Source organism: Rhinolophus sinicus, chromosome 11 (assembly GCF_057876585.1).
Source record: "Rhinolophus sinicus isolate RSI-liver-muscle chromosome 11, RSI-T2T, whole genome shotgun sequence".
Classification (NCBI taxonomy): domain Eukaryota; kingdom Metazoa; phylum Chordata; class Mammalia; order Chiroptera; family Rhinolophidae; genus Rhinolophus; species Rhinolophus sinicus.
Window position 1 is genome coordinate 8,149,474 of NC_142511.1, and position 27,188 is coordinate 8,176,661.

General features: G+C 46.4%; 1 protein-coding gene across 2 annotated transcripts in view; it reads right to left on the reverse strand.

The window, feature by feature from the left end:
• ASTN1 (astrotactin 1) overlaps positions 1 to 27,188 on the reverse strand; it is a 290,620-nt gene that overhangs the window by 142,594 nt on the left and 120,838 nt on the right. Inside the window, exons 3-7 of one of the 2 annotated variants that reach the window (XM_019728300.3) lie at positions 15,608 to 16,001; positions 13,969 to 14,115; positions 12,775 to 12,882; positions 8,193 to 8,342; positions 7,018 to 7,185 (exon numbers count right to left, since the gene is read on the reverse strand). In XM_019728300.3, coding sequence (XP_019583859.3) covers positions 7,018 to 7,185; positions 8,193 to 8,342; positions 12,775 to 12,882; positions 13,969 to 14,115; positions 15,608 to 16,001 — 967 coding nt within the window. Of the gene's footprint in view, positions 1 to 6,993; positions 7,186 to 8,192; positions 8,343 to 12,774; positions 12,883 to 13,968; positions 14,116 to 15,607; positions 16,002 to 27,188 lie in introns of both variants that reach the window. The other variant, XM_019728222.3, reaches the window with a different exon arrangement.

Genomic DNA, 27,188 nt, shown 5'->3' on the forward strand with positions numbered 1-27,188 from the left:
CAATGTATTGCAAGGCACATAGTAGGTGATCAGTAAATGTTTAAAGACTGCATGAGTGAATTATTTCATCAAATACATTTCTAAGAATCTTAAAAAGCAGGTATTATTAGTTATGCTATGCTGACGGAGAAACTGAGGCTCGGGAAAATGAAGGGATCTGGAGACGGCTTGTAAACGGCAGCGCTAATACTTGAATCTATGTCTGTCTGCCTCCAAACCATTTTTTCCCACCATGCCAAGCTGCTAGCCCACTGAACAACTATTATAGAAGAAACCTCTTGTACTAATTACGGCTTTATAGGAACTCTGGGCTTTAGTTTTACAGTTTTAGTTTAAGTGAAAATGGCTAATCATCTTGGCGCTGGTAAACAGACGGATCCCCCACAATTCTATATTTGTTTAGAATATTATTATGCGGCCTAATCATCAGTTACTCCATTATTACACCAAGAGGTCCACAACCCATCTGAAATTGTGTGAAACACTGTATATGCGTGTATGTACATCTTTCCACAGCAGGTTTGCAAAACACTCACCCAATTTAGAAGTAAATCTAAGACCCCCATTGCTCTACTCAGTACCAATCTTGAAGAAAATTGTTGCTGCTTCCTTGTGTTAATAATGCCTTATACAAGGCTCTGTATCCCTACCCACTGAATCTGGTTCCGCTAAAACACTAATGTTAACTCTTTCACTGGCTGGTTATTTAATTTGTAGGGTGGGACTTCCTGAAATTTGTAAATAGCTAAGATGCATACCCTAAAGAGACAGGGGGCATACAGTTTCTTTATCTCCCTAGCCAGAGACACTTAGAAAGGCTATAAATATAATAATAGCTTTGAGTGAGTGCTATTTTCTTTTTACAAAGACAAAAACCAATACAAATGAAGTGAAGGGGCTGCACAGTTATGAGGGAACAGGTTAGGTAGGCTCTGAGCAAGGAGTCGTTTAAAGGATCTTAGCTCAACCATTCATTTCAAGATGGACCCATAAGCCACTGTCCAACCGGGCCTTATACCAGAGAGTACGCCTCGTCTTCCCCACACCTGCTCGAGGCTCTGAGGAGTGGAGTGAAAATGAGTAACTTCTTACTTTGTGGGGACCCACAGAGTGTATCGGGTCAGTGCTTTCTCTCCTATATGGCAAACCCAGGCTTCCACATGGGTAGGACTCACGACAGGCTCGAATGTACGGGTGTCAGCGGTGCTGAGCTGTACATAGGAATGGTTGGGGAGCTGAGTTGGACACAGGAAAGCACAGCTGGAAATTAGGTAGTTGACGATAGGCTTTCAGAGGAAGGCTGTTTCTCTTAAGTCCAAAGAAAGCATGGACTCTGGGCTATAAGTTACGCAAGGGTACAGACAAGGTTAGCTTTATTCCCCCACACGAGCAGGCCTTTTGTAAATACTGTGTAAGGGAAAATAACTAAATTAATTAGTTTGCCCTAAATATATACATAACGCCACCACTGCTCCACTCCCAGAAGTAGATATCTAAGCTGGTTAATGAGACAAGGTCCCAGTTCTGTTTCTCCCTTAAGGAGGTCATTTTCCAATTGTCCTTGTGGACATTAGACATAAGGTGATATTAAAAACAAACAAACAAAAAAAAAGGAAGTAACTTCAAGAGATTGTCAAACCCATTCCTGTGACTCAGAATGGCCTTGGCTGGACGCTGTGCCTAGAATTAAGGATTGACAAGACAGGAAGTCCTTCCTGCACACTTGATACCTAGTTACTACAAAACGTGTAAAAATAAATGCAGTAATAACAATTCAGACCTCAAGCAGAGCCTGATTTTCCTAATGATGCCAATATCCACCATTTGTAGGGCACATTTACCTTTGTCAAATCGCCTTCACAGTCATTATCTCCTTATGAGGTTTCCATCATTCATTACTCTGTGGGGACACTGCTGACAACAGATAAAGCTTTCCTCCATACAATGTCAGAGGCAGCTCCAAGCCAGAGCAACAGAGAAATGTTCAAACCTATCAGGCTGGAGTTTGAGGAGATCCAAAATGTGCCTCTCAAATGATCCTCATTTCCGGAACCCACCAAACTTTCCTTTTCTGTATTTCTCCTCAAAACTAGTTTGGCCATCTATGTTAAAAGGAGTTCAGACTTGAGGAGGACAGTTACTATGGCAACCCAATGCTAAATCTTGACTTTAAGAGGGGTTTCGTGCAAACACAGGCTCCGACTGTTAGCTGTGAATTTTAAAGACCCCACAAGGGTGTTGGATGCCCTCCTAACTAGAAGTGTTACAGTCTCTGCATCTGCTGTGACAGATGGCAGGAACACATGATGTGCTGACTCGGTAGCAGTGTTCATAGGGTCCAATGGAAAGATGTGCCCTGGCCACGGAAAAGTGCCCAACCAGGACGGAGTGTGCCCTGCAGAAGGCACTCACAGGCAACCACCTGCCAAAGAGTGGAAGCCCATTGCGAGGTGATCCACGCACAGCCTGGAGACGGCTACACTGAGCTGTGCGTGGTACCCTACAGGCAGAGACCTGGAGGGACCTTGTAGGATGGACGGCCCCTTGGGTCATTTCTCATTCTGCAGATGAAGGACTAGGGCACACATCTCATGAAAGGATTAAAGAAAGATCTTGGAGCTAGGGTTCCTCAGACATGACTGGGCTCACAAGTTGTCTGTGAGGTAAGTGCAGATAAAGGCCGAAAGCCCTGAGTCACCTCTTCCCTTCATGTAGCTATTGGCTTTCATTAAATGGAACTGGGTGTGCCTCATCTAAAAAGGGAAATCTTTGCAAGACATCTGGACTTGGGTAATATCTAATTGCTTGGTCTCGTCCCCTCTGGAGACATCAGGCAAAAGGCAGGCCCAGACTCAAACAGCCCCACATGACTCTGGGAGGGCAGACAGAGGGAAATATTCCAAAAGTGCATCCTGAAGGAAGGTGCTGTAATTGAGCCACAAAAGGGAGTTTGGAATGGGCAGACCTTCCAGGTGGCAGGGACAAAATAGGAGCTGTGCTGTCCTGCCAAATTGTGTTCAAAAAATTAGGGAAAGCTAGAGAGAGGGGGGCAGTAGTTCAGAACACAGAATGGGGAAGAGGGCTACACTGAGTCTGGAAAACTGGTCCAATGTCCCTCTCCAGACTTTATACATTTCTCATGGTTGGGACTAGATTATCGGAAGATCTGGGTCTAAGGGAATTTTGGTGTTCTTGGGTGGTGATGGGACCTTGATTTAGCTTGGTCGTCCATGCGCCTCGCAGACGCATAAAGCCCACATATCCTGAACAGGGAAGGAGGGTCTGTGCCAAGATTACTGGGAGCTGTGAAATTAAGCAGGTGTTTGAAGCCTCCACAGCTGCCCTCATGGCAGAGCAAAGGCCAGGGATGGAGTGGAAAGAGAGGTCGCCAAAACCAGTTAGTCTGCGTTGCCATCAAAAAGCAATCAAACAGACATACCACCACAATGAAAACCCTTAGAAAGTACAGGAAAAGTCAACCTCAGGCTGGATTCAGCCGGGCATTAAGCTGTACAACCTCAATGGTCTGCTGCTAGCCTGACTCGACCAGAGACACACCTGGGTTCCAAACCTGGGCGGCTCTGGGAGAGAATGTCAGTGTGCGGTGGATGAAGGGCTTCTGGGCATTAAGCTAAGAGCTTTAGGTACATTACGTCCCTCCCAAATAGCATGTTGCTAGAATATAAAAGACAGACTGGAATGGAAAACAGATCAGCACGTTTCTTCCAGCTCAGGTTCTTCCGTAGATTCCTGACACATCTTCAGAAAGGCTATGTAACCACCCTCCAATTCGTCTGGAGCAATATAAAGGGTCACATAACAATGTTTGTTTTCTCTATCCTTTTTCTCCTTCTTAGTATATTAGTTTTCTATAGCTTCCATTAAAAAATATATATATCACACACTTAGTGGTTTAAAACAACATAAATTTGTTATCTTATAGCTCTGTAGGTCAGAAGTCTGACCTGAGTCTCACTGGGCTAAAATCAAGGTGTCTACGTTCCTTTCTGGAAGCTTGAGGAGAGGGAACGTTGCCTTGCCTTTCCCACCTTTGGAGGTTGCCCACATTCTGTGGTTGTGCCCGTTCCCTCCATCTTCAAAGCCCGCAATGGCTGATGGACTCCTCTATCGTATCACTCTGGCCTCCTCTTCTGCCTCCTTCTCTCCTTTTTAAGGACCCCTGTGATTACATTGATCCCACCTGGTTAACCCAGGAGACTCTTGTTATTCTTAAGCCAGCTGTTCAGCGACCTTAATTCCACCCATAACTTTAACTCATCTTTTCCATGTAACACGACATATTCACGGGTTCTGGGGATTGAGACATGGACGTCTCCGGGGCCTCATTATTCTGCCTACCACACCTGGTATTCTGGACTACTGTGCAGGTGATGAGTGCATACACGCTTAACTCTGGAATACTTTGGAAAGTTGCCTGAGGAAAATTCCAGACCCCAGAGGTTGCTCCTTTGCAGGGACTGAGCACCTGTTTGTTTGTTTATTTGTGTGTGTATCAGAAAGTATACACGTGTACTTGCACAGTTCCACACATCCATATGGGCAGACCCCTCAGCGTGGCTGGGAAAGCACATGTCCCAACACTATGACATTTCCAAGTGAGTTAGCTAGAGGAATGCAAAAATAACATCAACTTGACTTGCAGCCAATTCCCACACTCAGCTCTTTGGAGAAAGGCTCTAGGATGGCGTGTGGGAGGCGATAAAGTTTCTTACTGATGAGCGTGTGGGATGACCACATCATCCCATGTGCAGAGAAAGAAGCAGGGCAGGAAGGGGAAGGGTTTCCAATTCCAGCATTAACGAAAGCAAAAGTCTCTGCAGCACCATTTCCCAGCTGCTACCCCAAAATGAAGATGTCACCTCGGTCCTGTTGAGGGGTTTGGGTTCTTACTTCAAGTCTCCCTCCATGGCTTTCCAGTTGGAAATTCATTAATTGTCACAGATAGTGGGAAGCCACTAGCAGGGGAGGGGCTTCCCAAAGCCATTTTCAGCAAGGATTGGAAATGAGACATGTGGGAGGGACTGAAGGTGTGATGGGGGTTTCAGTGTGGACAAGCAGCATCCTGAGCTTCTGGCTCAGAAAGCAGTGACGCTCAGTAGTGATGGTTGCTTACATGGTTGGGAATTACAAATCGGTTAGATCCGACATGTCTGGGGAAACTGAACAATGCTTTAAAATCCCACCTCTGCTCTGATTTCATGATGGAGAGAACACAGATTCTGCCTAGGACAGGTGTGGGGCCTCGGGCAAGTCATGTAACTTCTTGGGGAATCTGAACATTGATATCAAGTAAGGAGACAGTTTATCTCTAAGAGCCCTCCAAGGTGAAAACACCAGTCCCTTATTTCCACATGTAATTAAAAGTGCCTCCCGATCTTTAAAACCTCAGTAGCAGCTCCCAAGATGCTCAGGGGAATCACGCTTCTCTTGGAAGTGAGTTTCACAACTCAGACTGTCCCAGGATCCCATAATGCAAGTCAGCGGGGGGACCAGAGACTAGCTCAGATGCATGAAGAGGCCCCACCTATAAGCTGAGCTCTTTTTACTTTCTCCTGAGCATACTGGTTTTGGGCATAGCGCGGAGCCCATCTGTTTGGTTTGGTGTTTGCCTGACAGTGTGGGAGGGGCAGCAAGTAAGCACAGTCTTAGACATCAGATGTTTAAAATGCTGTACTTTCTCCTCCATATGGGGGCCTAGAATCTCTGTGATGGGCCCATGTAAAAACTCTTAGACCTAAGAAGGTGAACATTAGATGATATGGTGACCTACTCCCCCAAAGAGATACAGTAACGAACTAGAACGGAAGTAAGGGCTCTCTACTAATGTCCGTTCACCCCAGCACCTAAAAAAGATGCATCTATACAGGTGTGTGTGTGTGTGTGTGTGTGTGTGTGTGTGTGTGGCATTGAGGGATTGGAGGAGTTGGCCCCTGACTCCTGCAACAAGTCACTTGAGGGTCTTAGATATCACTAATATCTCTTTCCTCTGTTCTAAGGCATCAAACTGCATCTCTGGGAAGGAGCTATCTGTGGTACTGAAATCTACAGGTAACATCTTCTTAGACACTGCTGTAGATGAACCCCTTCTACAGTGAAAGTGCAAAGCTACCTGGGATGAGGGTTCTACTCCTGGGTGTCCTGGAGCTCGTGTGCGTGCCCTAGTGTGTACGGTGTCTGAATGTGGACCCTCTCTCTGAGAAGCCCCAGCCCCATTTGATAATATAACAGCCTGAAAGATATCTACACCATTTGGCCCAGGAATCTGATTCTGAGATTTAGCCGAACAAAATAACTTCCAATGTGTCCGGCATTTATGTGGAAAGACATTCATTTTAGTAGTATGTGTAAAAGTTAAAAACTTAAAGCATCCTAAATGTCAAATAATAGGGGAATTATTTAAATGAGCTATAATATACGCATACAATGGAATACCAAATGGCCATTAAAATTATGTCTTTGAGGATTATTTAATAGGGCTGGAAAACTCTCATGGTAGAATAAATGGGGAAAAAAAAATCGAGAAAACTCTACTAGACTTAGTATGCTTGCAAGCCTCTAACAATCATGCATAGATAAAAGACTGGAAGGGAGGACACTAAAATTTTAAAAGGACTTCTGCCGGAGATAGAATCATAGATGATTATTATTTTCTTCTTTGAGCTTTTTTAGACTTTCCAACTTTTCTACCGTGAACATGCATACAGAGTCTAGTCCCAGTAGCTGACATCCCCTGGCGGGATGGCAAATGGGCAGTGACAGTCAACCTAAACGGATCTGCCTGGTGTGGGGTTACAGTTAGGATGCTTCCAAGTATTCTGCCAAAAGAGGACCTCACATTTCAAGCCAACATGCTGAGGGGTCCAGCCACGCTGGCAGCTTGCATGGCCTAGGCTCCCAGTCACAATGGCACCATCAGAAAGGACGGCTTGGGTTTCGAGGGGGATTGCAAGAGGCATGAACTCTGACAGTTACCCGCTGCCCGGTGCTCCCGCCTACCAGTTTCGGGGTCACATTGGTGTTCACAGGGGTCCAGGAGCCGCCGAGCACAGAGGTCCATGGCCCAGGGCCCGCTGGAGTTCTGCTGAGAGAACAGCAGCACTTGGGCCGGGTTCAGCCAGTCGCTGGCATCCAGCTGGCTCCCCTCCAGCAAGATGAAGCGGCTCCCTGCAGGGGGCGAGAGAGGAAGCGTGCCCATGTATGTGTGCACACACAATCTCTCGCACGCATGCGCACACACACACGTCACTGAAGATGGAGTAAGGGGAACTCTGCAGATTAGCCCGAACCCAAGGTTATCCCTCCTACCAGTCATAAGCTGCCTGTCATTAGCCCCCAAGATGGAGGCTTAGGTACCTCCTGGACCTCCCGCCATGTTGTCCCTGCCACAGTGCCCCATCCTGCCTCTACCAGGGTGGACCTAAGGGATACAGAGACAGAGCAGCTCTGTGATGGCCATGGCACGGCTGGCTCTATCAGACCCAGCCACAGGCACTGACACGCATCCAATGACAAGGGCCTGCTCCCTGTCTTCACTTGCCATGAAATAACACCAGGGACAATCCCCACTTGTTTCCAGCCTTACAGTAAGCAAGAGAACAGACACAACTACAAGTCAATTACCTCGGTGCTCTGGGCTTACCTAACTCAGGGACTCTCAGGACCGACTTTACTCCCTCATTACATTGGGGTACCGCTGGATGCAAGTACATTATTGCTATGGCGTTCCAGGCTTAGAGCAAGTTACTGCAATCAGGAATTTCTCACCTGGGCATAGTATGCTTGCAAGCCTCTAACAATCATGCAGCAAAGCACGGCTGATCCTTAAACACCTCTACTACTCCACTTAGCATTTCCCCTCTCGAAAGCTTCAAGAATCTTCACGTCTACCTACCTGGATCCAGTCTGCTCTACAAAAACGGGGCTTGTTGAGAAACAAATAGGAATGGGAAATGGGAGTGAGCATAAAAAAGAGAGGTGATCTGTTCCGTTTTTGTTTTTGTTTTTTAACCCTGCTTTCTGATTTCATCTGTGGACAATCCAATTCTGTCCTAAGCCTGACTGATCTGGGTTTCTTTTTCCCTCACTTAGGTTGACTCTTGACTTCTATCTTCCTTGCCCACCCTGAAACCTTTCTCTTTGGGGAGGAAACAGCGTCTCCGAAGTGGGCTTACCGTCAGCGATCAGGTGCTCGGGGACGTGCAGGGTGATTTTGACAACGAGAGGGCAGCTGACGTGAGAGGAGCACACAAGGCCGATCACACAGCTGGTGACGCTGATCAACGTCAAGGTGGTCTTATTCACGGGACTTCGGGGAGAACCCACTGAACACAAGACAAAAGCAAGACGTGTGGTGGTAAAAATCTTGGCAGTGAGAGGTCGACTTGGCCGTTGGCTGCCCAGCCCAGCAAACGGGGTCAGTTGGCAAACCGAGTCCAGACAAGAAATGTGTGCAGCTGCATGACCTCAGTGACCTTCATCCTCACACAACGCCATGTCATTGGCTGGCATCAGAGGGGACTTGACCAACTGGTGGCCCTCAGGGTCAACAATGGTCAGGGGTGTGCAAGTTATCTGCAGTCTCCCTGGGCCAAGTTCACAAGAGAAGTAGTAAAGGAGGGCTTTCCCCTGCTGTGCTTTCCTGGCTGTGCTCCGACCTCTTGCCCAAGGGTGGCAGGCAAGTTGTAACCCTACGTTTGAAGTCCCTGCACTTCCCACCACTTTTTACAGAGGGTGCTCTCACAAACCAGCCCCTCCACTCCTGGACTCAAACTTCTCCCCAGGAAGCTTCAGAGCTCGAGGAGCTTGCACCTACTTTATGGGTGGGAGTCCTACAGGTGACTCTTTAACTCTGTAAGGCTGGGAGAAGAACATGAGGAAAGTCAGTCATTGGGGTAAGGTCATAAATGGAAGCTTAGTGAGCAAACGGAGCTGGGGAATAAGAAACACTCCCAGGGAGTGGGGACAGGGATCCGAAGGGAGGGTTGTTCACTGTGTTTTTTGTTTGTTTGTTTTTGATGGAGAGGATTTCACATAAAGGCAGAACAGATGTGGGAAAGTAAGAAAGTTAAGTTGCCAACAAAACGTGTGGGTCCTTTGGCTTTTTCTTATGGTCTATGTTAATATTTTGTATTGATACAAATAAAAGGCATCTATTATGTCAGACCATGTGCTAAGTGTGTTCACACACATTTTAAAAATTTCTAATATTTGCTCCCTTACAATAAATCTACGAGTCTGTCCAGGAGCTACCCACTTTCCAGGTAAGGAGAATAGGTTTGAAGAGATTAACCTCAGAGTGGTAGGTACCACTTATGAAGTGTAATTATGTGTCAGGCACCGGTGCCCAGGGTTTTATGGCTCCTGTCACTTGACGATGACCACAATCTGACGAGGCAGCTCCCTCAGAGGAACAGTGAGTTAGAAAGGAGCCAGGGCAAGTGCAAGGTCCAGCAGCTGCTGGGAATGTAGCCGGGATCAAACCCAAGTTCAGCTGAGACTACAGCCCGGACAGTAGCCCAGTGGAGCCTTGGGAACTGCTGTTCCAGGAACGCAGGGAAGGATTTGGTCCACGGCTGCACCCGTGCCTTTGGGAACAGCATCCCTGAGTGGGTGTGCTGAAGTGGCTGAGAAGGAGAGCCTCCAGGGTGGCCGCAGTGCCTGGATCCTCCGTCCCTTGCTACCTGGAGATATTCTACTCATGTTAGTCCTTTCCGTACAGAGTCTGTTTCCCCACACTTATAAATTTCTACTCCAGACCAGGCCTGAGCAAATCTACTACCAGAGTGTCCCTTGGGCACTCCAGGGCAAATCCAAAATGGCCCTCTCCACTTCCTGCAAACCCTGCCCACCTCCTCTCTCCACTGCCCAGCAAACAGCACTGTCATTTCTTCGGCTTCTCAAGTCCCAATACTCCATCACGTCTAACTCTTCCCTCTTTCGCAAAGCCATACTCTCCCCACCATCAATGCCATGAAATCATTATTCATTTTGTGCCCAGACTTCTCTTGCCTCCATTCTCTCCATCCTTACCTGTGCTTATCATCTCACACCTGGACTATGGCAATATCCATCCACCCAGGCTCCCTGCCTCCACCTCCTCCCCTCTCACCTATCGTCCACCCTGTTCCAGAGGGACCCCGCACAAAGCAGAGTGGGCGAGAGCAATGATCTTTAAAAGCCTTCAATGACTCCAGCTGAATGTGTTAGGTCCACGTCCTTCAGTCAAGGTCATGTACCTTCTCCTGACCTTCCAGTTATTTCCTACACAGACCACAAACCTGCACTGTAAGATCATTCTCGTAAACTAGCTACTGCACTCTGGCTAGACCATTATCGTAGACGTCTCTGTGACTTTGCACGTATTATTTCCTCCTCCACAGGACGTCATTTTGTCACCCTGTCACCCCGGTATACACCTACTCTTCAAGTCTCAGCTCAAACAACATGTCCCTATAAACACTTCCCTGAAACCTTGAAGAACCGATTCTCACTCTTCCCTTGCAACTCCTGTAGCCCTCGGCGCACCCTGCGGTTACAGCGCTTATCACACAGCGTTGTCACTGTTTACAGGCCCTTGCCACTGCTCTCATGTGATTTCAGTAACTTGCTCCTCACCTACTCGTCTCTCGTGCTTCTGCATCACCAACCCATCCTCCAGCCTCTCTACCCGGCTTCAAAATGTCCAGTGGTTCCCTACGACCTACAGAACCAAAAGCAAACAGTGACATGGCACATGTACGGTCCTTGGGTAGCTAGACTGTTTCCCATCCGTATTATCCCCAGGTGCCTATTATATTTATGTCTCGGAATACAGCTGCCATATTGAACCACTTGTACTTGCTTGAAAATACTACGTTCTTTTGTGCCTCCACAGCTTTTTATACACTAGTTTCCTCTACTGGGATGCCCTTACCCTCGGTTTTCCTTTTTCAATGAATTCTTTATGTTGTATATAACCCAAGTCTAATTATGTTCTCCTTTTTGGCCTTCTATTGCTGCCCGGTAGAATTAACTGCTCTCTCTGCTGAGTATATATTTTACTTTATTTATATTATTAAATTAAGCCTTATCAGTGTGCCTTGTTTTCCTGTTTCTCCCACCGATCACAAAGCCTGACCCATGGCAGGTGAGTTACAAAATTTCCTGCTGGCCTGACTGATGTATCCAGTTCGATTCAACAAACACAAGCATCTATTATACAAGCAAAATCTTCCACTTTGGAAAAATAAATTAGACATGCCCGTCCCTAAGAAGCTTACAGTCTAGTTAACAGCAATAAAGAGTTGATGTACTAGGAGAGCCGGGTACTTAAAAGAAACAGTTTTATGCTGCAAAGAAACTCATTCTAATTCATTGCTACGAAATTTTCTTAAACAGGCTTTTATTCAAGCAGAACACACCCTGCTTTGGTGCGGCTTAGGCTGGATGGGCCTGGGTTGACTATTTGCTGTATATGAATATATAACAAAGGGCAGAGGATCCACGTTTTCCCCTCGGGGATGCTGGGGCATCAGACATTAAGTGGCCCAGAGCCCCGCTGAGCTCTTCGCTGACAGCAGCAAAGCCTATAGAAGCTGGAATTGAGGAACTCAAAGGGGTCCTTGCAATTTCTGGGAAGAATGTCCTTAGTATGAAAGGAACTGAAATGGAGGTAGTAGAGGGCCAACATTTAGCTGTCTTTTTGGGGGCATTGCTTGATTATTGGTTGGGGAAAACGCTAGTGATTATAACACAAGGTGATGCCACTCAAATATCCTCCAACGTATCTCAAGGGGCCTCTGTCCAAAACTCTTTAACATGGAGTGCTGTAGAAACCTGACACTACATCGTGGAGAGTTTAATAGCAACAGCAATAGGGCTTTCATAGTGCTTTGCCAATCACCGAAAAAGCACATTTTAATATAATTTAATCCTGAGAGTAGCCCTATGTGTGAGATATTATTCACCCATGTAATACGTGAGGAAACTGAGGCTCAGAGAAGTTGCTGCACTTGTCCAGTACCACACAGCACATAAATGGTGAAGCTGATTGGTGCTGGAAACCAGGCCTCCCTCAGGGATAATGGTGACACCAGCAAGTCATAGGAAGTGGCAGCCACAATTGCAGTGGTCGTACCTGAAGCCACTGAACAACAAGGTGGAGTGGCACAGACGGTGGCTGCACGGAGAGAGAACACTATCAGCACCAAGCAAAATGAATGAACTAACCTGGACCAAGCCAGGAGAAAGGAAGGAACTTAGAGGCTTGGGCTCCCGCTGTTTCTACTGGGAGGGGATTAAAGATCAAACACCCTTACCCACACTTCTCAGGCTATAGATTATTCCTCAGTTACCCTGCCCCCGCAATCCCTCCCTCTCCCAACCCCAAGGCCAGTGTTGACCGCTAGGCAAGGGTACATATCCTGTCCACTTTTTCACATACAACATACTGTATCAACTTTATTTCCTGTGTCTAAAGAGCAAAATATGACCCCTGAGGCTTCCAGAAGGAATCGAGAGTCTTCTGACCAAGAAATAGCCTTTCAAACAACTTGGAAACCTGTTTGAGAGTGCCATTATCTGGGAGAGATGATTCTCTGCAACGTCTCACTCTAGGCTCTTCTTTCTTCCTTAGGAGGGAACACCAACTGTGGTCCCAGAATCCTTCCCACAGAAACTGGCTTTGGTCCACAGAGCCCTCAGCCTGACCAGCACCTGTGCAGCCCTCTCCCCAGAGCCCCGTTCACCCCCACTCTGCCCCTCCATCCCTCCTACCTCTGCTGCGTCTCCGGCTCCGCGAGGGGTCTGTGTAGAAGGTAAGCTGGGGGTCATTTTCTGCCTCTGTGCCAGAATCCCCTTCGGGGTTCAGGAAGGCGGAGCCAGCTGTAATGAACAGGAGAGCAGCAAAGATCTTGAGTTTTGTCTGTATGACACCAACTCATTAGGCAAGTTCAAGGGAAAATCAATAAAACTGAGAGCAGGGTGGCTGACAATCGGGGCGGAGTAGCGGCAGGGATTAGAGCTTTCTGATTGTACACAGATTTATTGGAGAAGGGGACCTTTATATGACAGCAATCACTAGAGCCCTACCTCCACCCAGCCCATGTTCCTGACAGCTGCCGGCCAGAGAGGCTATTCACGGATGGCGGTTGGAAGAAGAAGAAAGAGAAACTTCCCTCCTTACAAGTCATGATTCTGGTTGATATGAGACTGGAATTGTATCTTAAGGGGCATATGTTTATGTCTTTATATCTATAGGATATTATGTTCCTGGTATTTTTTTGTTTTTGTTTTGTTTTTTGTTTGTTTGTTTTCTTGGTTCTCGAATGAACACATATTCAATGTGAAAAAGAGAGAAAAAATAAAGAAAATACATAAAAATGTGTAAAGGGAACAACACTGACGTCCTATAAATCCTTTAAGTCAGAGGAAAACTGTTAACATTTGATGTATACACTGTCCCTCTTTGTCTGATACAAAAACAGATCAACGTTTTTTAATCTCCCCTTACAAATGGCATTCTGGGGCACCTTCCATTTTACAACCTCATGTTTTCCATTTAATAGATGGGCGGGCAACTGTCCATACTCAGAGATATCGACCCATATTATCATCATAAATGGCTGCCTGCTGAGCCACTACATAGTGGACACATGTGCAGGTCGTTAAACAGTTCCCTACTGATGGACACTGAAGCCAGTTCCGATTTTTCTCTCTTTTAAACAGTGCGATGAACAGCCTTTTAAACACATCTTTGCCCATGTGTCCCATTATTGCCTAAGGAGAAATCCTCGCTGATGAAATTCCTTAGTCATGAGGTCTGTTGTATGGTTAAGTTTTTAGGTGACACTCAACATGCCTCCAGAAAGATTGTGCCAAAACGCACATGCATGGAGATCGAGGCCCAACCCCGTCCTCCACTAATACGAAGGCATCCACCCGCCCGCCCTAACGTCAGACCATGGGCACCTCTGGCCTTGTTGTTGATGCGTTTCCTCTGGCTGCTGGACGTGTGAGAGAGCAGAGTAGCTGGCTGGTGGTTGGAGTCCACAGGGCTGGTGGCGATGATGTTATCTTTGTATTTGTTCATCAGGGACAGCTTGGCATTGTCACTCCCTGGATAAGAAAAAGTCAAGGCAAAACGTTGGAGAGAAAAGGTCAGAAGAAAGCGAGAGCAAGGAAATCTGCCTGAACCCAATAAACGGAGTTTCACAGAATTAAAATAGGGGAACTTTAAAGGGAAAGCCAGGCAGAGACTGAAACACTTGGGTTCCTAGGGGGCCACAAGGTTATGACAGGAGTGACGTGAGAATGATGACAACTGAAAATCCAGTTCAACTAATTCTGCATTGATAGGGTCACCCCGTGTGGCCCTTTGGCTGGATACAGACTGAAGAGTGCTTTCGATTGGTCAGCATGGAGTTTTAAAAGAATTTGAATTGCAGTGCGTTCGGGCAGAACATGTCCGCCTTCTTTCCCCATCGTCTGCACTAGTCCCTGTCGCCGGACATCCAGCTAGTTCACATACTCGTGCTATCTGGCGGCTCCCCGAATGCATCTGAGTTTGTAACCCCTGAGAGTCATATGGCTACTTTGTGGGCTTAGCACTATGCCAGGTGCTACAGGGGACATGAAATATTGGTCCCCCATTCTCAAGGAGTCCCCAGATTTTAATCTTAGTAGGAAGTGGCCACTCATATAGGCTCTCTTCCAGGTAACAAGCAGCATGGAGACCTCTAGGATGTGATTTCCTCTTTTCAAGCCCCACTGAAAGTCCATAGCAATATTCAGTATCCAGATGGCTTCTTCAAAGATAATTGGGCAGTTCTTTGAAGGACCATTGTCTTGCGGTATTATCTTTGGGGAGCTGGTGGTTTATAGATGGGGAGGGCAGGGAGAGAGAGAGAGAGAGAGAGAGAGAGAGAGAGAGAGAGAGAGAGAGAGAGAGAGCGCGCTACTGTTAAAGCAAAGTACAGTTTGTTGTACATTTTGTTGAGCCTGGTCTTGTTCAGCCGACCAGGTCCAAGTGTCTTCCATCCAGTGTCTCACAGATACACAAGGCATCTGAGGTCAGACAGACTGATTGCAATTCTTCATTTTCATTGAAGAAGCGTATCCCTTGCAAAGACCAGAGTCGTGAGCAAGACAACACAGCTAACGCCCCGCCCTAGGCCAGAGTCTCCAGAGTCATAGAAAAGAACAGACACTTCTATCCCCTCCATTTCAATGGAAAATTAAATTGCCTACGCAAGCATAGGATACACAAAAATGTCATACACACATGTTGATCTTTCTTGCTATCTTATTTCCCTAAGGATGGCTCACTATATACAAAAAAGGCTCTCTCTAACCCACTCTTGTGTTGAATGCAAAAGTCTCTTTGCTTCCAATGCAAAGTGGGAGTGGAGAGGGACGTAATTGACACTCGTTCCACTAATTTCCTATGTTAGAAAACAGCTCCCATCATCTTAGGAGAAAGCTAACACTTCTTGCCCACCTGGGAAAGGGCACTGGCACATCCCATTCTGTAGGACGGCGGCCAGCCATAGAATTAGCCAATGGCTATTCCCTCCCCACTCCCCATAGCAGTGAAGAACAAATGGCCCACCTGGTGTGAGGTCCATCCCTGCCTTCTCATTGCAGCCCTGCAGGGAGTCCAGGGTGCGAGTGACCTGGCTGGCAAAGTCCTCCCCTCCGTTCATGCACTCCCTCTGCAGGTGGTGGCGCAGGTCCGTGATGTCGTACTCGTAGCCATCCAGGATGGGTGTCTCCCGGATGCTCAGGGTGCCGCTCGAGTTGTGGCCCTGCACGCGGGCATTGCGCAGACTTTCCCGCCCGTGCCCGCCAATCAGCACAGAAGGAATGTAGTGAATCTCGTTGGCTGCCTCAGCGCTGGCGCTCTTCTGGGGCTGGGGGACCCGGCGGCGCTTGCACCAGCGGCGGCGAGTGTATAGGATTAGCACCAGGCACAAGATGGACAGCAGCAGAGCAATCATGCCACCCTGGGGAGAGAGGACAGCAGATGGACGCAGGGAGAGGGTGAGTTCGTCCCACAGAGGGGCATCGGCCCTCGGCTACCACTATCATTTTCGTTCATTCATTCAGGTGCAGGAAGCACTGATAACAAGCCTCACTCAGCAGTAAAGGGGCCAGTCTGCCGTGATCTGTGTTTAAGATGAAAGAGGAATGGAACTGGGGTGACCAGAGCATCATTTCAAGTGATCTACAGTTGCTTCTGGCTTAGCAAACCATTTGAAGAAGAAAGAAGCTCGTGTGTGTGTGTGTGTGTGTGTGTGTGTGTGTGTATTATTTCAGTTGCAAAAATAAGAGACAGTTTGTGAAGGCAAACCAACTCCACGTAAAGCTACTTTCAGGCCAATTTTTACCAGCAGGATGACATCCGGTGTCTTCCTTTCTCACATCTTAAAATCAATCATGTATAGATTCCAGCTCTGGCTCCGCCAGTGACCAGGAAGTTCTCTAAATTAGAAATCGCAGGCTCCTCATCTGTATGACAGAGAAGAGGGCACTTACCGCCCAGGGTGGTGGTCACGACTAAGGTAAGTAACTATGCAAAATGTCCAACAGAGTGTATCACGTGGAATCCAGGCTGCCCTCAGCTTAGCCTTAAATATCTCCATCAAAGTTACTGCCCCAGCAAGGGAAAACCATTGACCCACCCAGAGAAGTCTACAACCATCAGCAATTTACAACTACGTGAGTAGAGGAATCTCACCATGTGACATGACTTGTGGGTCACCACTGCTTTAGGAGACAGTGTTGTCCCACCTACACTGTCCTGAGTGAGGCCTCTGTTCTTGCTACATCTCTAGGGAGGAGATGGAGACCCATGTCTTGGACTTAGGCTGGCAGGGGAGTTTTCTTCTGAACCTTCTCGTGCTCCAAGACCATTCTCGGAAGCCATTACTTAAAAACCGGGACACCACTCAGTTTGTCAGAGGTGAGGAGGCCGTGCTCAGTGGGACTGAACATTTCACCTGGACATCCACTCAAGACAGGGTTGGGAGGCAAGGCCTTGCAACCCTATTGCTAGCAGCACAGCACTCAGCGGACATAAATCTCCTGTGCACAACCTGTATTCACTCCCTTTATTTTGGTCAATATCCCTCCAAACCCATTTCATTAGGCGAGGGTGTGCCAAATGGTTCTTCTTTCAACTGTGGACTTCAATCACTGCCACTCCAGCATATAAGCTAGAGATGAAAACCCCCTATTAATTCCCAGAGGCCACCCACACAAGGCTGGGTCAAGATTATTTCTGTCAACTCATTAAAGGGGACTTTTACCAGTCTCATAGTAATTACGTCTTGGATTTATAAAGTTCCTCTCTCTGTATATCTTCCCATTTATCTTTCCTCTCCCACCATCACCACGTGCAAAGGAGCACACACGTGCACGCACATCCACAGACACACACAGATGTTGCCACTTTCAAACAGGCAGCACAGAGGAGCTGACACAAGAAGCAAGAGAGTCAGATACCAAGTGACAGGTCATGTCCGGTGGCTTGTTGGAGAACATACACTGGCCTCCAGGTTTTCTTGTGTCGGTGGAACGCTTTCTCCTGGTAAAACCTCTCATGCACGTACAGAGAAAATGTAAATATGAAGCTGCTCAGGTCACAGCCAGAGCGATAGTCCAGAGAACCAAGTACTCCATCCTGGCACACTGCCACCTCCCCTGCCATCCATCGTCCATTCTGGCGACCCTATGGACAGGCACACACAGCCCCTGGGATGCCTCAACGGGGCCACAGCCGGGCCCTCCACCAGTTGGCTGAGAGTGAATGCTTGAGTCCAACCCAACAGTTTTTCGGCAGACCCCGTATCTCAGAGCCAGACGCACTCTCCTCCCCTTCACCCCCAATTTAAACTGCAACAATGGGTCATTAAGCCACACGGAAAGAATAACTCCCCAAGTGAGAAAAGTTGTCAGACACTGAATTAGGCCACTGAGAGGTAATTTTAGTCCCTAAAGAGCTGGAAAAATGGCATAAACATCCATCTCTGAGGAATGGTTCAAACGCCATCTTTCCTGCTTACACAGAGGTTTTCAGGAGCGTCTCCTCCCTAATTCTCCTTTCAGATGCTGATCACAGGGTTAGGATAAGAACCAGGCCATAGGTCCTTTCTCCATGAGACGCAGGCATAACATGAGGCCCGTTGTCTAGTACGGGTTTTTGCTATGTATCTATCAGACATGTGTTCTGCTAGTTCTACACTTTGACCTCGAAGAGGTGGAGTTAAACTATTTTACTATTTTATATTTTCCCAGTTTTGAAAAGGATAAGGCTAAGGTGCAGCGACAAAACAAAACAAAACAAAACAAAACAAAACAAAACAAAACAAAACAAAACAAAACACACTTGCCCAGGTTGCACAGCATGTGAATAGGACTGAAATGGGACCAAATGACACCCACCGCAGAGCCTACAATCTTAACCACTAGGCTACAGTCGCCCTGAATGAGCTTTGCTCCTCGCTGGAGACATACACACCCTGGTATTTATGTCACCAATCAGAAGAGGACAAAGGAGGAGAGAGTGGATGGTTCCACCTAGATCTACCCTCACCTCTTGTAAGAAACAGAGAAACTACGTAAAGCACACATCTAGCTGACGGTGGGTGAAAAGAGCCCTGTCATAAACGAAGGACCTGTGACTAAGCACCACTAAGTGTCCCAGCCCAAGGTGAATTGGCAGGGGAAAGACAACAACACTCACATTTCAAGGTCTCTGTGCCAAACTCACACTGAGCATCTCACTTGAGCTACACGCCTGGAGGATCCCATTAGGGCCTCCATTTAGTTGAATTTCAACAAAGAAATGTATGTTCTCGTTCAACTGTGAGACGCATTGAAAATCTCTAGATTCGGCCCTTCCTTTTCTGATGAAGAAACAAGGCCCAGAGAAACCCAGATCCTCCTTCACTGCTCTTTTTCACGGCACCATTGTGTTCACTTAACCTAAAATTCCCTGTGCCACGTGTGGGCCTAGATGCTCATTAGGAATATTTTACATCTAGTTCTTTAAAAACATTAATGACTTATCAGGAGCCAGAACACAAGTTTCCGTTTGGCTGAGCCAGTGTCTTTAGTATCTCTAATTTCGCTTTCGCGAAGCAATTCCTCTGCTTGGAGTCAATGACTCTTGAGGACCTCAACATCTTATAATCAGTTACCAGAAATGAGTTCCAGACATCACGGGAAAGTTAGCGCAGGCACATGGAAAAAGATTCTCAGCTATTCAAGCTGTGAGATAGTTTCCCGCTTCTATAACCCCAACTGGTGGCAGGTGTCACAACACTTTGAGGTAACTTAGCAATTGTGGACTATGACGTAAATAATAGCACACATGTTATATGATATTACTATGATATAATTTCATACTATTTTATAATAATAATTTATAAAATCTCTACACACAAATTCTTCTGAACTACTTACCTGCCCTATCCAGTAAAAAGATCACAGGTAGGAAAAAAAAATTATATATATATATATATATATATATATATATATATATATATACACACACACACACATATATACACACACACATATATATATACACATAGCCTCCATGATACTAGGAAAAGGCATGGGTGTAGCCACCTTGATAACGCCTACAGTGGAAAGTTGGCAATCCAGTGTTCACATCTGATTACTTTTACAGTCCTGTGATAAACTCTAGTTCTTTGATATTACCATTATTTTCAACCTCTCTACTTCCACAGAGGATTTTAAGCCATTTCAATGAAAAACACAGATGCTGGAAGATTTTCTTTCAGATCATCTAATGAAACAAGGAGGTGGCATGGAACAGAAAGAACCCCTGGGCCAAGAGCTATAGGCAGGAGCTTCGCAGGAACCGAGTCAAAAAGAGAAAGACAAGCTGCACGTATCTTCTTGTCTCACAGAAGGAAGTCTGTTGGAAGGAACAAACGTGCTCCATGCCTTCAACCCAAACACACTTCCACCTGGAGTGTGTGCACCGAGCACACTCACAAGCGTGATGGCAATGACACCATTACACAGGGTTTCCAGAAAACAAGTAAGAGTTCTTCACACACACGCATTCCTGGCTGTGAGTTTCTGTGTAATACACGATACTTTGAGTTTCTGAGTTAGCTGTGTTCAGAATGTATTCTTCGTGTATGTGTCCTCGTCTCAGCTTTTAAAACAAAACAAACCGAAACATTAAGAAACACCTGGACCCAAAGGAACAAGCTGGAAACTTTGAACATTGAAAAACAAACAAACAAACAAACAAACAAACACTGACTATAAGATATGGGATTATGTGCTCTTTGTTCATTTTTCCATGAGTTGTCTGATTATTCTATTGATTTTCCTCAACACTGTTAATATTTTGTAACTAGAAGTGCATTTGGGGCATATGAAAACTCCACGTCTACCAACAAGTTGCTTATAAAACAACAACAACAAAAAACGGCATTTAAAAATATGTTTTTCTTCAAAAATCAATAAATCATTTCTACTGGCTTTAATAGAGATCAAACAGATGAAATCAGCTTTTATTTTATGACACTGACATTTTCAGCGCTTACCTGGGAGAGTAAGTATGAGGTTTGTCAGATAATTTGCAGATCTGGGACTCGTTATGTAACAATGTTTTCTATAACATTGATGGTGATTGCCCAGGGAGAGAACGTTCTTGGCAGCTCTCCCTTTTATGCGCATCCCAGTCAGGCAGGCCAACCACAAGGCAGTCTCATTACCTGACCTGTGTCTCGGTCCTGGCTGTGGGTCACATCGCCCCCTCCCTCCGCTAACTCCTATTTGTCCTTCAAAGACAGTGCAGTGACATAACCTCCGCCAATTTTTCCCTAGTCTCCCTGAACCGCCCATAGCGCCCTCCACCTAACTCTAACCACAAGGACTTTCACCTCTGACTTGCCTGTCAATCTCATCTGCTAGATTGTAGACTTCATGAGAGCATGGGCCACTAAGCGCCAGGGTAAGCACAGTGCCGGGCCTGAAGCAGGTGTTCAATAATTGTAGGAGGGAGGGCGGGCGGGCGGGCAACTCTGAGTATATTTCAATATGGACATCTTCTATGTGCTCGCGAGCAAAGCTTACATAAGTCAGCTGCTTATGTGACGCATTCATTCAATTCATAACTCAATTATTCAACAAATATCTACTCACTTTAGCAAGGCTTTTTTTCTAGTGGTCACTGTTATGTGGATATCGCAGCGAATAACACAGGTACCGGTCCTGATCTCATGGCGTTTACATTCTAGTTAGAGGCAATCATCTGTACAACTCATTTTGAAAGGCACATGCACGCACAAAAGGAAGATAAAAGCAGACCACAACGGCTGGGAAAAGGCTGGAAAAAGGGCTGGAAATCGTTGCGCTTCTTTTTCTAACAGAAGAAACCATGATAGGTAAAGCAATTATGGACTAGAGGTGGTTCCCTAGGTGACATCTCAGGGTCAAGTGGAATCCTTCCTTTATCCGCAGTCCCATGACGAGTACATCTCAGAATCAAGAATCTGCATCTATCAGTGTTACCGATGTTTAGAACATCACCTGGGTTCTGTGAACCCTTGGCAAAGAAATGGAACATCTGAGATTATGTTTCCAGCTACCATCTGTCGAGGGACTACAGCCAATCAATCAGCTCACATTTCAAAGCTTAATCTCACCCTAGGAGGAACCTGAAGACTGAATCTGAAACATAATTAATTATCCCTCAAGGCAACTGGACATACTGAATTCCAATTATATTCCTAAGGGAATTAAATGGTCACCCAAAAAATAAGATTCAAATGGACAAGTTCGGTGGCCCATGTCTCCTATTTTTCCCCAGGAGCAATGCCTACAGGTCTCGGAGGGTGGGGGGCAAAGGCCCTCCGTCAAACATGAAAGTGACCCTCACATCTGTCTGTGGCTTTCAAAGGAGACAGAGGAGAAAAAACGTGCAAGCTCATATGGCCTTGAGGGTCACACTCTAATCTACATCCAAAAGTGCCAGGGCTAGGGAATGGGGGGCTTTTCAAGGTCTTATATGACCCTGTGTTTCTATGAGCCCAATGGACAACTAGACTTAAATTACTAATAACGTGAAGGTCACCACTAAAACATCAGGACTAACCAGCAGAATGGCATAACCTTTTGAACCTACCCCCAGGCCTTCATCTAACAAATGAGTTGATTTAAAATACATTTTAAAAAATGCACTGAATCTTTCAACTTGAAAGTGTCCTGATTGTAACACTGGTCTCTGTCAAACTGGAAATAGCTCTAAACTGGTAAACTAATGGTAGAGAAAATGTCTGTGAACTCTTCCTGCCCAGTAAAGCCAGAAGCTATAGACCAATAATATGATGGAACCAATCCTTTAGAGGTGGGCCAATGGAGCCCCTGATAAGCGGACTCACCTCCTTCCCCAAAGGAACAAGAAGGCGTTTGAAATCACATGACATCATTGAAACTGTACTAACAAGTTCTTGACCTTGAGGATCCCTTTACCGCCAGAAGGCATCACCTAAACTAGAAGAGAAAGTCCCTCGGTTTGCTCTTTCAGCAGATTCAGTCTTCTGTGGTGGCTGGTGAATAGAAATCCATTATCCCGGGCCCATCTCCTTCCCAAATGGAAGATGAGAGAAACACTTTAAGGATATTAAGTAGCGAGTTCAATTTATAAATTATTAGGAACATTACTTTCCCTTGGGGGTTTTCTGAAGTCTTTAATCGTGTAGAAATGCTTTCCAGTTGCCATGGGCCACCACATTAATTAAGAGGCCTCAATATGTCCCCTGGGGCTTCTGATGTGAATTGCACATCCCACTGGCAAGGGACAGACCTTATTACAGTCATTATTTCATTTAATCCTCCCCCAAAATATAAGCAGTAACCTCTCACTGGGGCATGGTGCTACTTTCGCCTGCTGCCATGAGATGCTTCAAAATCCCTTCCCCACTGCTCTAGGTCCATGTATCCAAACCTTAGGGAAGGAACAGGATGTGCCCCCAATATCCTTTCTCACTAAAATGCCATTTGTTGGGTAAAGATGGGGACCAGGCAACCTTCCATAAGCAAGAGACAAACTCTAACACTAAGAGTCTTCTAGGTCAGGCAGGTTGACATTTGAGAGCCCTTCCAACCCAAAGAGGAAAAGAGCACGACGTTCTTTTCAGGAGGAAACTCAACTTTTGTCTTATGTCTAAAAGTTTTGATTCTGTTAGGTTTGATCATCATCTTACGTCTTTAATCTAGGAAGTTTGCCTTCGATGTCTTCATAAGGCTTCATGAGTTTCCTCTAATGATGGCCTGAGGCCCTCCAGGGGAAGTAACTGGCGGCCAGTGTGCTGGAGTCAGCCTGGGCTATTTCAAGTTGTTCTCGTTCAGATTCTTTTTATAGAGCTGCTTTTTTGGTACTTGGGCTTTTTCTTGCCTCAGAGCCTTCACTGTTCTGTCCCGGAGCAAAAGGAAAGGAGTGTATTTGTTCGTCAGGTGCTCAGAGTTGTTTAATCATGACCAGCGTCGGGACCTGGCGTTGGATTTGACCTGTCATTGAATGAGAATGCGAAGGCCGAGTAGAGCTGGGTGAAGCAGGGTGAGGCTGTGGGCTGGCTTGTCTAAGTTCAAAGCAACCCCACTAGATCCCCTAATTCCAAAGAGTGGCCTAGGCCTGTGCAGAGTGGGAGAGCAGTGAAGAATCAGGCAACCAGGGCAGAGCTGAGGTCTTCCCAGGCTTCTAGATGGAGACACACCAATTTTCTGAATGATGCTGCTGCCTAGTCAGACATTATAATGGAACCCCGATGTGGTGTTGAGAGCCTGGCCCCACAGGTCACCCACGTGTGTGGGTGTATGTGGGCATGCACGTGCATGCACGTGTGACAGGCAGGCTCAGAGACAAAAGGGTCCACACAGAGGCAAAGGCACGCCAGGTCGCTGTCTCAGCAAAGCCAGGAGCAGAGCTGTGTGAGACAGGCCCCCTCCATGGCTATGTGCACCAGCCCTTCAAATCTTCACAAGCCAAGCATGAAGCCAATAAATAAATATCTCCAGCTGGATAATGCTCCGTGCCTATTCTTGGCCACGTTCCCTTCTTCCTTTCCTCTTTGTTTTTATGCAGTCGGTGATACTGATAAAATAAAATAATAACAATAATCTGCTGCGTTGGGACCCGACGTTAGGGAATTACTGAACAAGTAGCAGAAGAGGCAGCTGGCACAGTGTATGCTAATGACAATTAGACTTTAACCCTCGTGCTCTTAACATAATAGAGTTGTTAAACCCCTCTTCCTCTCATGTCCCCCAAAGTCAAGCAGTCCGGCACAAGGGGAAGAGAGTGGGTTTCAGAGACCTGATCGCTGTGTGGGCAGCAGTTGGGCTGAACAAATGAAAATCAACATGCAAAGCTAGTCACTGAGGGCGGACCTCATACAAGGCACCTGTGGGGATTCCAACGCCATGTGGGGACTCAAGGACTTCAGATGAAAACAGTTGGGAATAGAAGGGAAGAGAGATTCAAAATGTCAAGATTTCCCGGAATTGGGTACATATTCATTAATAGCCCTCTCTGAATCAGTGAAGATTGAAAAGGGGTGTTTCCTTCCCAGCTCAAAACTGAGATGGGCCCTTACTGGCTGCACTATCCAGTGATGGATCCCAGTCCGGCGACAGGTGGAAGGCCCTTCACCTAGGGGGAGGGACTTGATCACATCCTAGCCCCACACAGAGAGGTGACAACTTAATCAGCATGACTGCCATGAGGTCTCGTGTGCCAGGGTCTAGTCAAGGGTTCAGGAGCCCGGCCCGCTTCTCTTTCACAGTGGGATCTCCAATGGCACAGCCTTGTATGAGGAAGGTGACAAGGCTACATAGCTGATGGTCAGTTTTGTGACTGTCTTCAAGGCCACAAACCACTCTGAACGCCTTTCTCAGCTTCCTGTAGCAATCCCATTACGTGTGCTTAATTCCTTCCTGGAATTGCTGCTTTAGTTTGTTATTCTGTGCACACACTGCCTTATTCTTATATACCACACAATGGAGAGGGGATCGTAATAACTGCCATTTGTGTAGTACTAACCACGTGCCAAAAACAGTGCCTAGTGAATTACATTCATTATTTTATTTAATCCTACCCAAAAATACAAGCAGTAGAAATAATTATTTCCATTTTTAGATGGGGAAACAGAAGATCAGAGGGATTAAATAACTTGCCCAAGTTTATGGGGTAGGATGAGGCCAAACCCAGACCAACCACTAATCTCAATGACGTTGCTCCATGATCTTGTTGAGTAGAAAGGGGCCCACCCCTGTACCCTGGGCCCCAATTACAACTTTCCGTATTCTCTAAATTAAGGACTGGATGGCCCTGCTCCGACACCTAACTCTTGGGGGTTATGCAAATGAGGATTCCCAAATGTCTACACCCAGAACTGTCTACATTGCCCGCCCAACATGCACCCAATCTTCAGTTAAGCTTGATCACTGGATTGACCAATTGCACAATTTCAAGCAATAATTTAAATTGTGCCACGGGTGGCTCTACTTGTCAGACGGTCACTTTGATCCAGGCAGGGAAAACCTATGGAGATAGCTGTTCTTGGGTAGATGTTTTCTAAGTGAAATCCATCAGGGTCTATAGGTAACAGATGCTCAAGCATTTCGTTACCACGCATGCACATAGACTCCAGTCCGTTTGCTGTCTGTAAGCCCTCGTTCTGGGATCAGAGACCTAAGAGGAACAGCAGACATTTTCCACGATATCACAACACAAATAGAAGACAGACCAGGGAGAAAATCCTGAACTTGAACACTTTCAGGGAAACTAGGAACAGCATTGCAGTCAGGTCACCCAAAAGACGACTGGCCAATAGATTTAGAGAAGGTAAGAGAAACTCTAGGGGTCATGTTTTTAATTCAAGGGCCCACAGGACAACAGTGGTCATACCCAATGCAAGTCATTTAATGCTGGTCAACCAGTGGTTAGGAAAACTCTGCTACATTGCGTTCTGCTCCTCTAACTTGTAACTGATTTGACCCACAACACGGAGGAGAACAATGGGCATCCATGGTCATATCTCTTATAACACTCCCGCTGTGACTCACTCTTGGCATCTAAGTAAGATGCATATTAGCGCTAAAGAATTGTAGAAAAAGAAAAAAAAAATGCACGAGGGAATTAAGAAGCAGCAGAGATGACGTACAAACACAATTAGCACATCATACACCAAAATCCCTTCCAAGGCCCTCACGCCTTGCCAGCAAACTTTTTCTAGCATCAAGGAGGGGAGGGAGAGGGAAGATGGACGGTTAAAACAGTCTCCTCTCGCACCATGCATTAAGTGCTGTGGCTCTTCTTTCTCCTTCTTAAAAACTTATTATAATTCAATTTTTCTCTGGAACTAATCAAGCACAAAATCTGGAGAAGAGGTCTGGTTTCTGAAGACAGTCCCTGAGTGAGACACTGATGTTCTTATTAGGGCAGGCTTCGTTACACCACCCGCTCCAACATCAGCAGCATATTGTCTTCAGCTAATTACAGTTTTGCTGGCAACGCCATTGTACACGTCTTCAAATCCTTCCCATCATTAATTAAACAAAAACCTGCCCTGCCTCCTCCCCACCCTGGCATCCCACCCACCCCTCTTCACATGCTGTCAGCTTTGTTCTTCTGGTTTTCCAGGATTTCTCTTGTACCTGGCTTTAGATTGGGGTGGGGGTGTGGGGGAGGCGGGAGGGGATGATGAGGTGAGTAGAGACCCTGTCACCTGTAAGCTTGATTTGTTCCCTAGCTGACCATGGCTCCCTTTGCTTCTGGCCAGGTGCTAGTCACATATGCCAGGACCTTGGGCACAGGTCCCGTGTTCACCAGCAAAGATGGTCCAGAGCAAAGGGAAGCTGTAAGCTGGGCCTCACCAGCTCTGCCCCACCCTCTGTGGAAAATGACAAAAGGCCCAATTCTGGTATTATTTGAATTTACTGATCAGCAGAGTGAATCCATAGGTCAGTTTGATCGGGCCAGAGACACTTACATGATACAAAGACAGTCAGGGGTTCTTGCTTTCAAGGCAACTGATGAGGCAGACATCACCTGCCCAGCCACAGCTTAATTCTGTACCTGGGGCAGGCATGTGTTCATGACCCCGTGTGGGCCCTTCCCAGCCAACCTGCAAAGCACGACG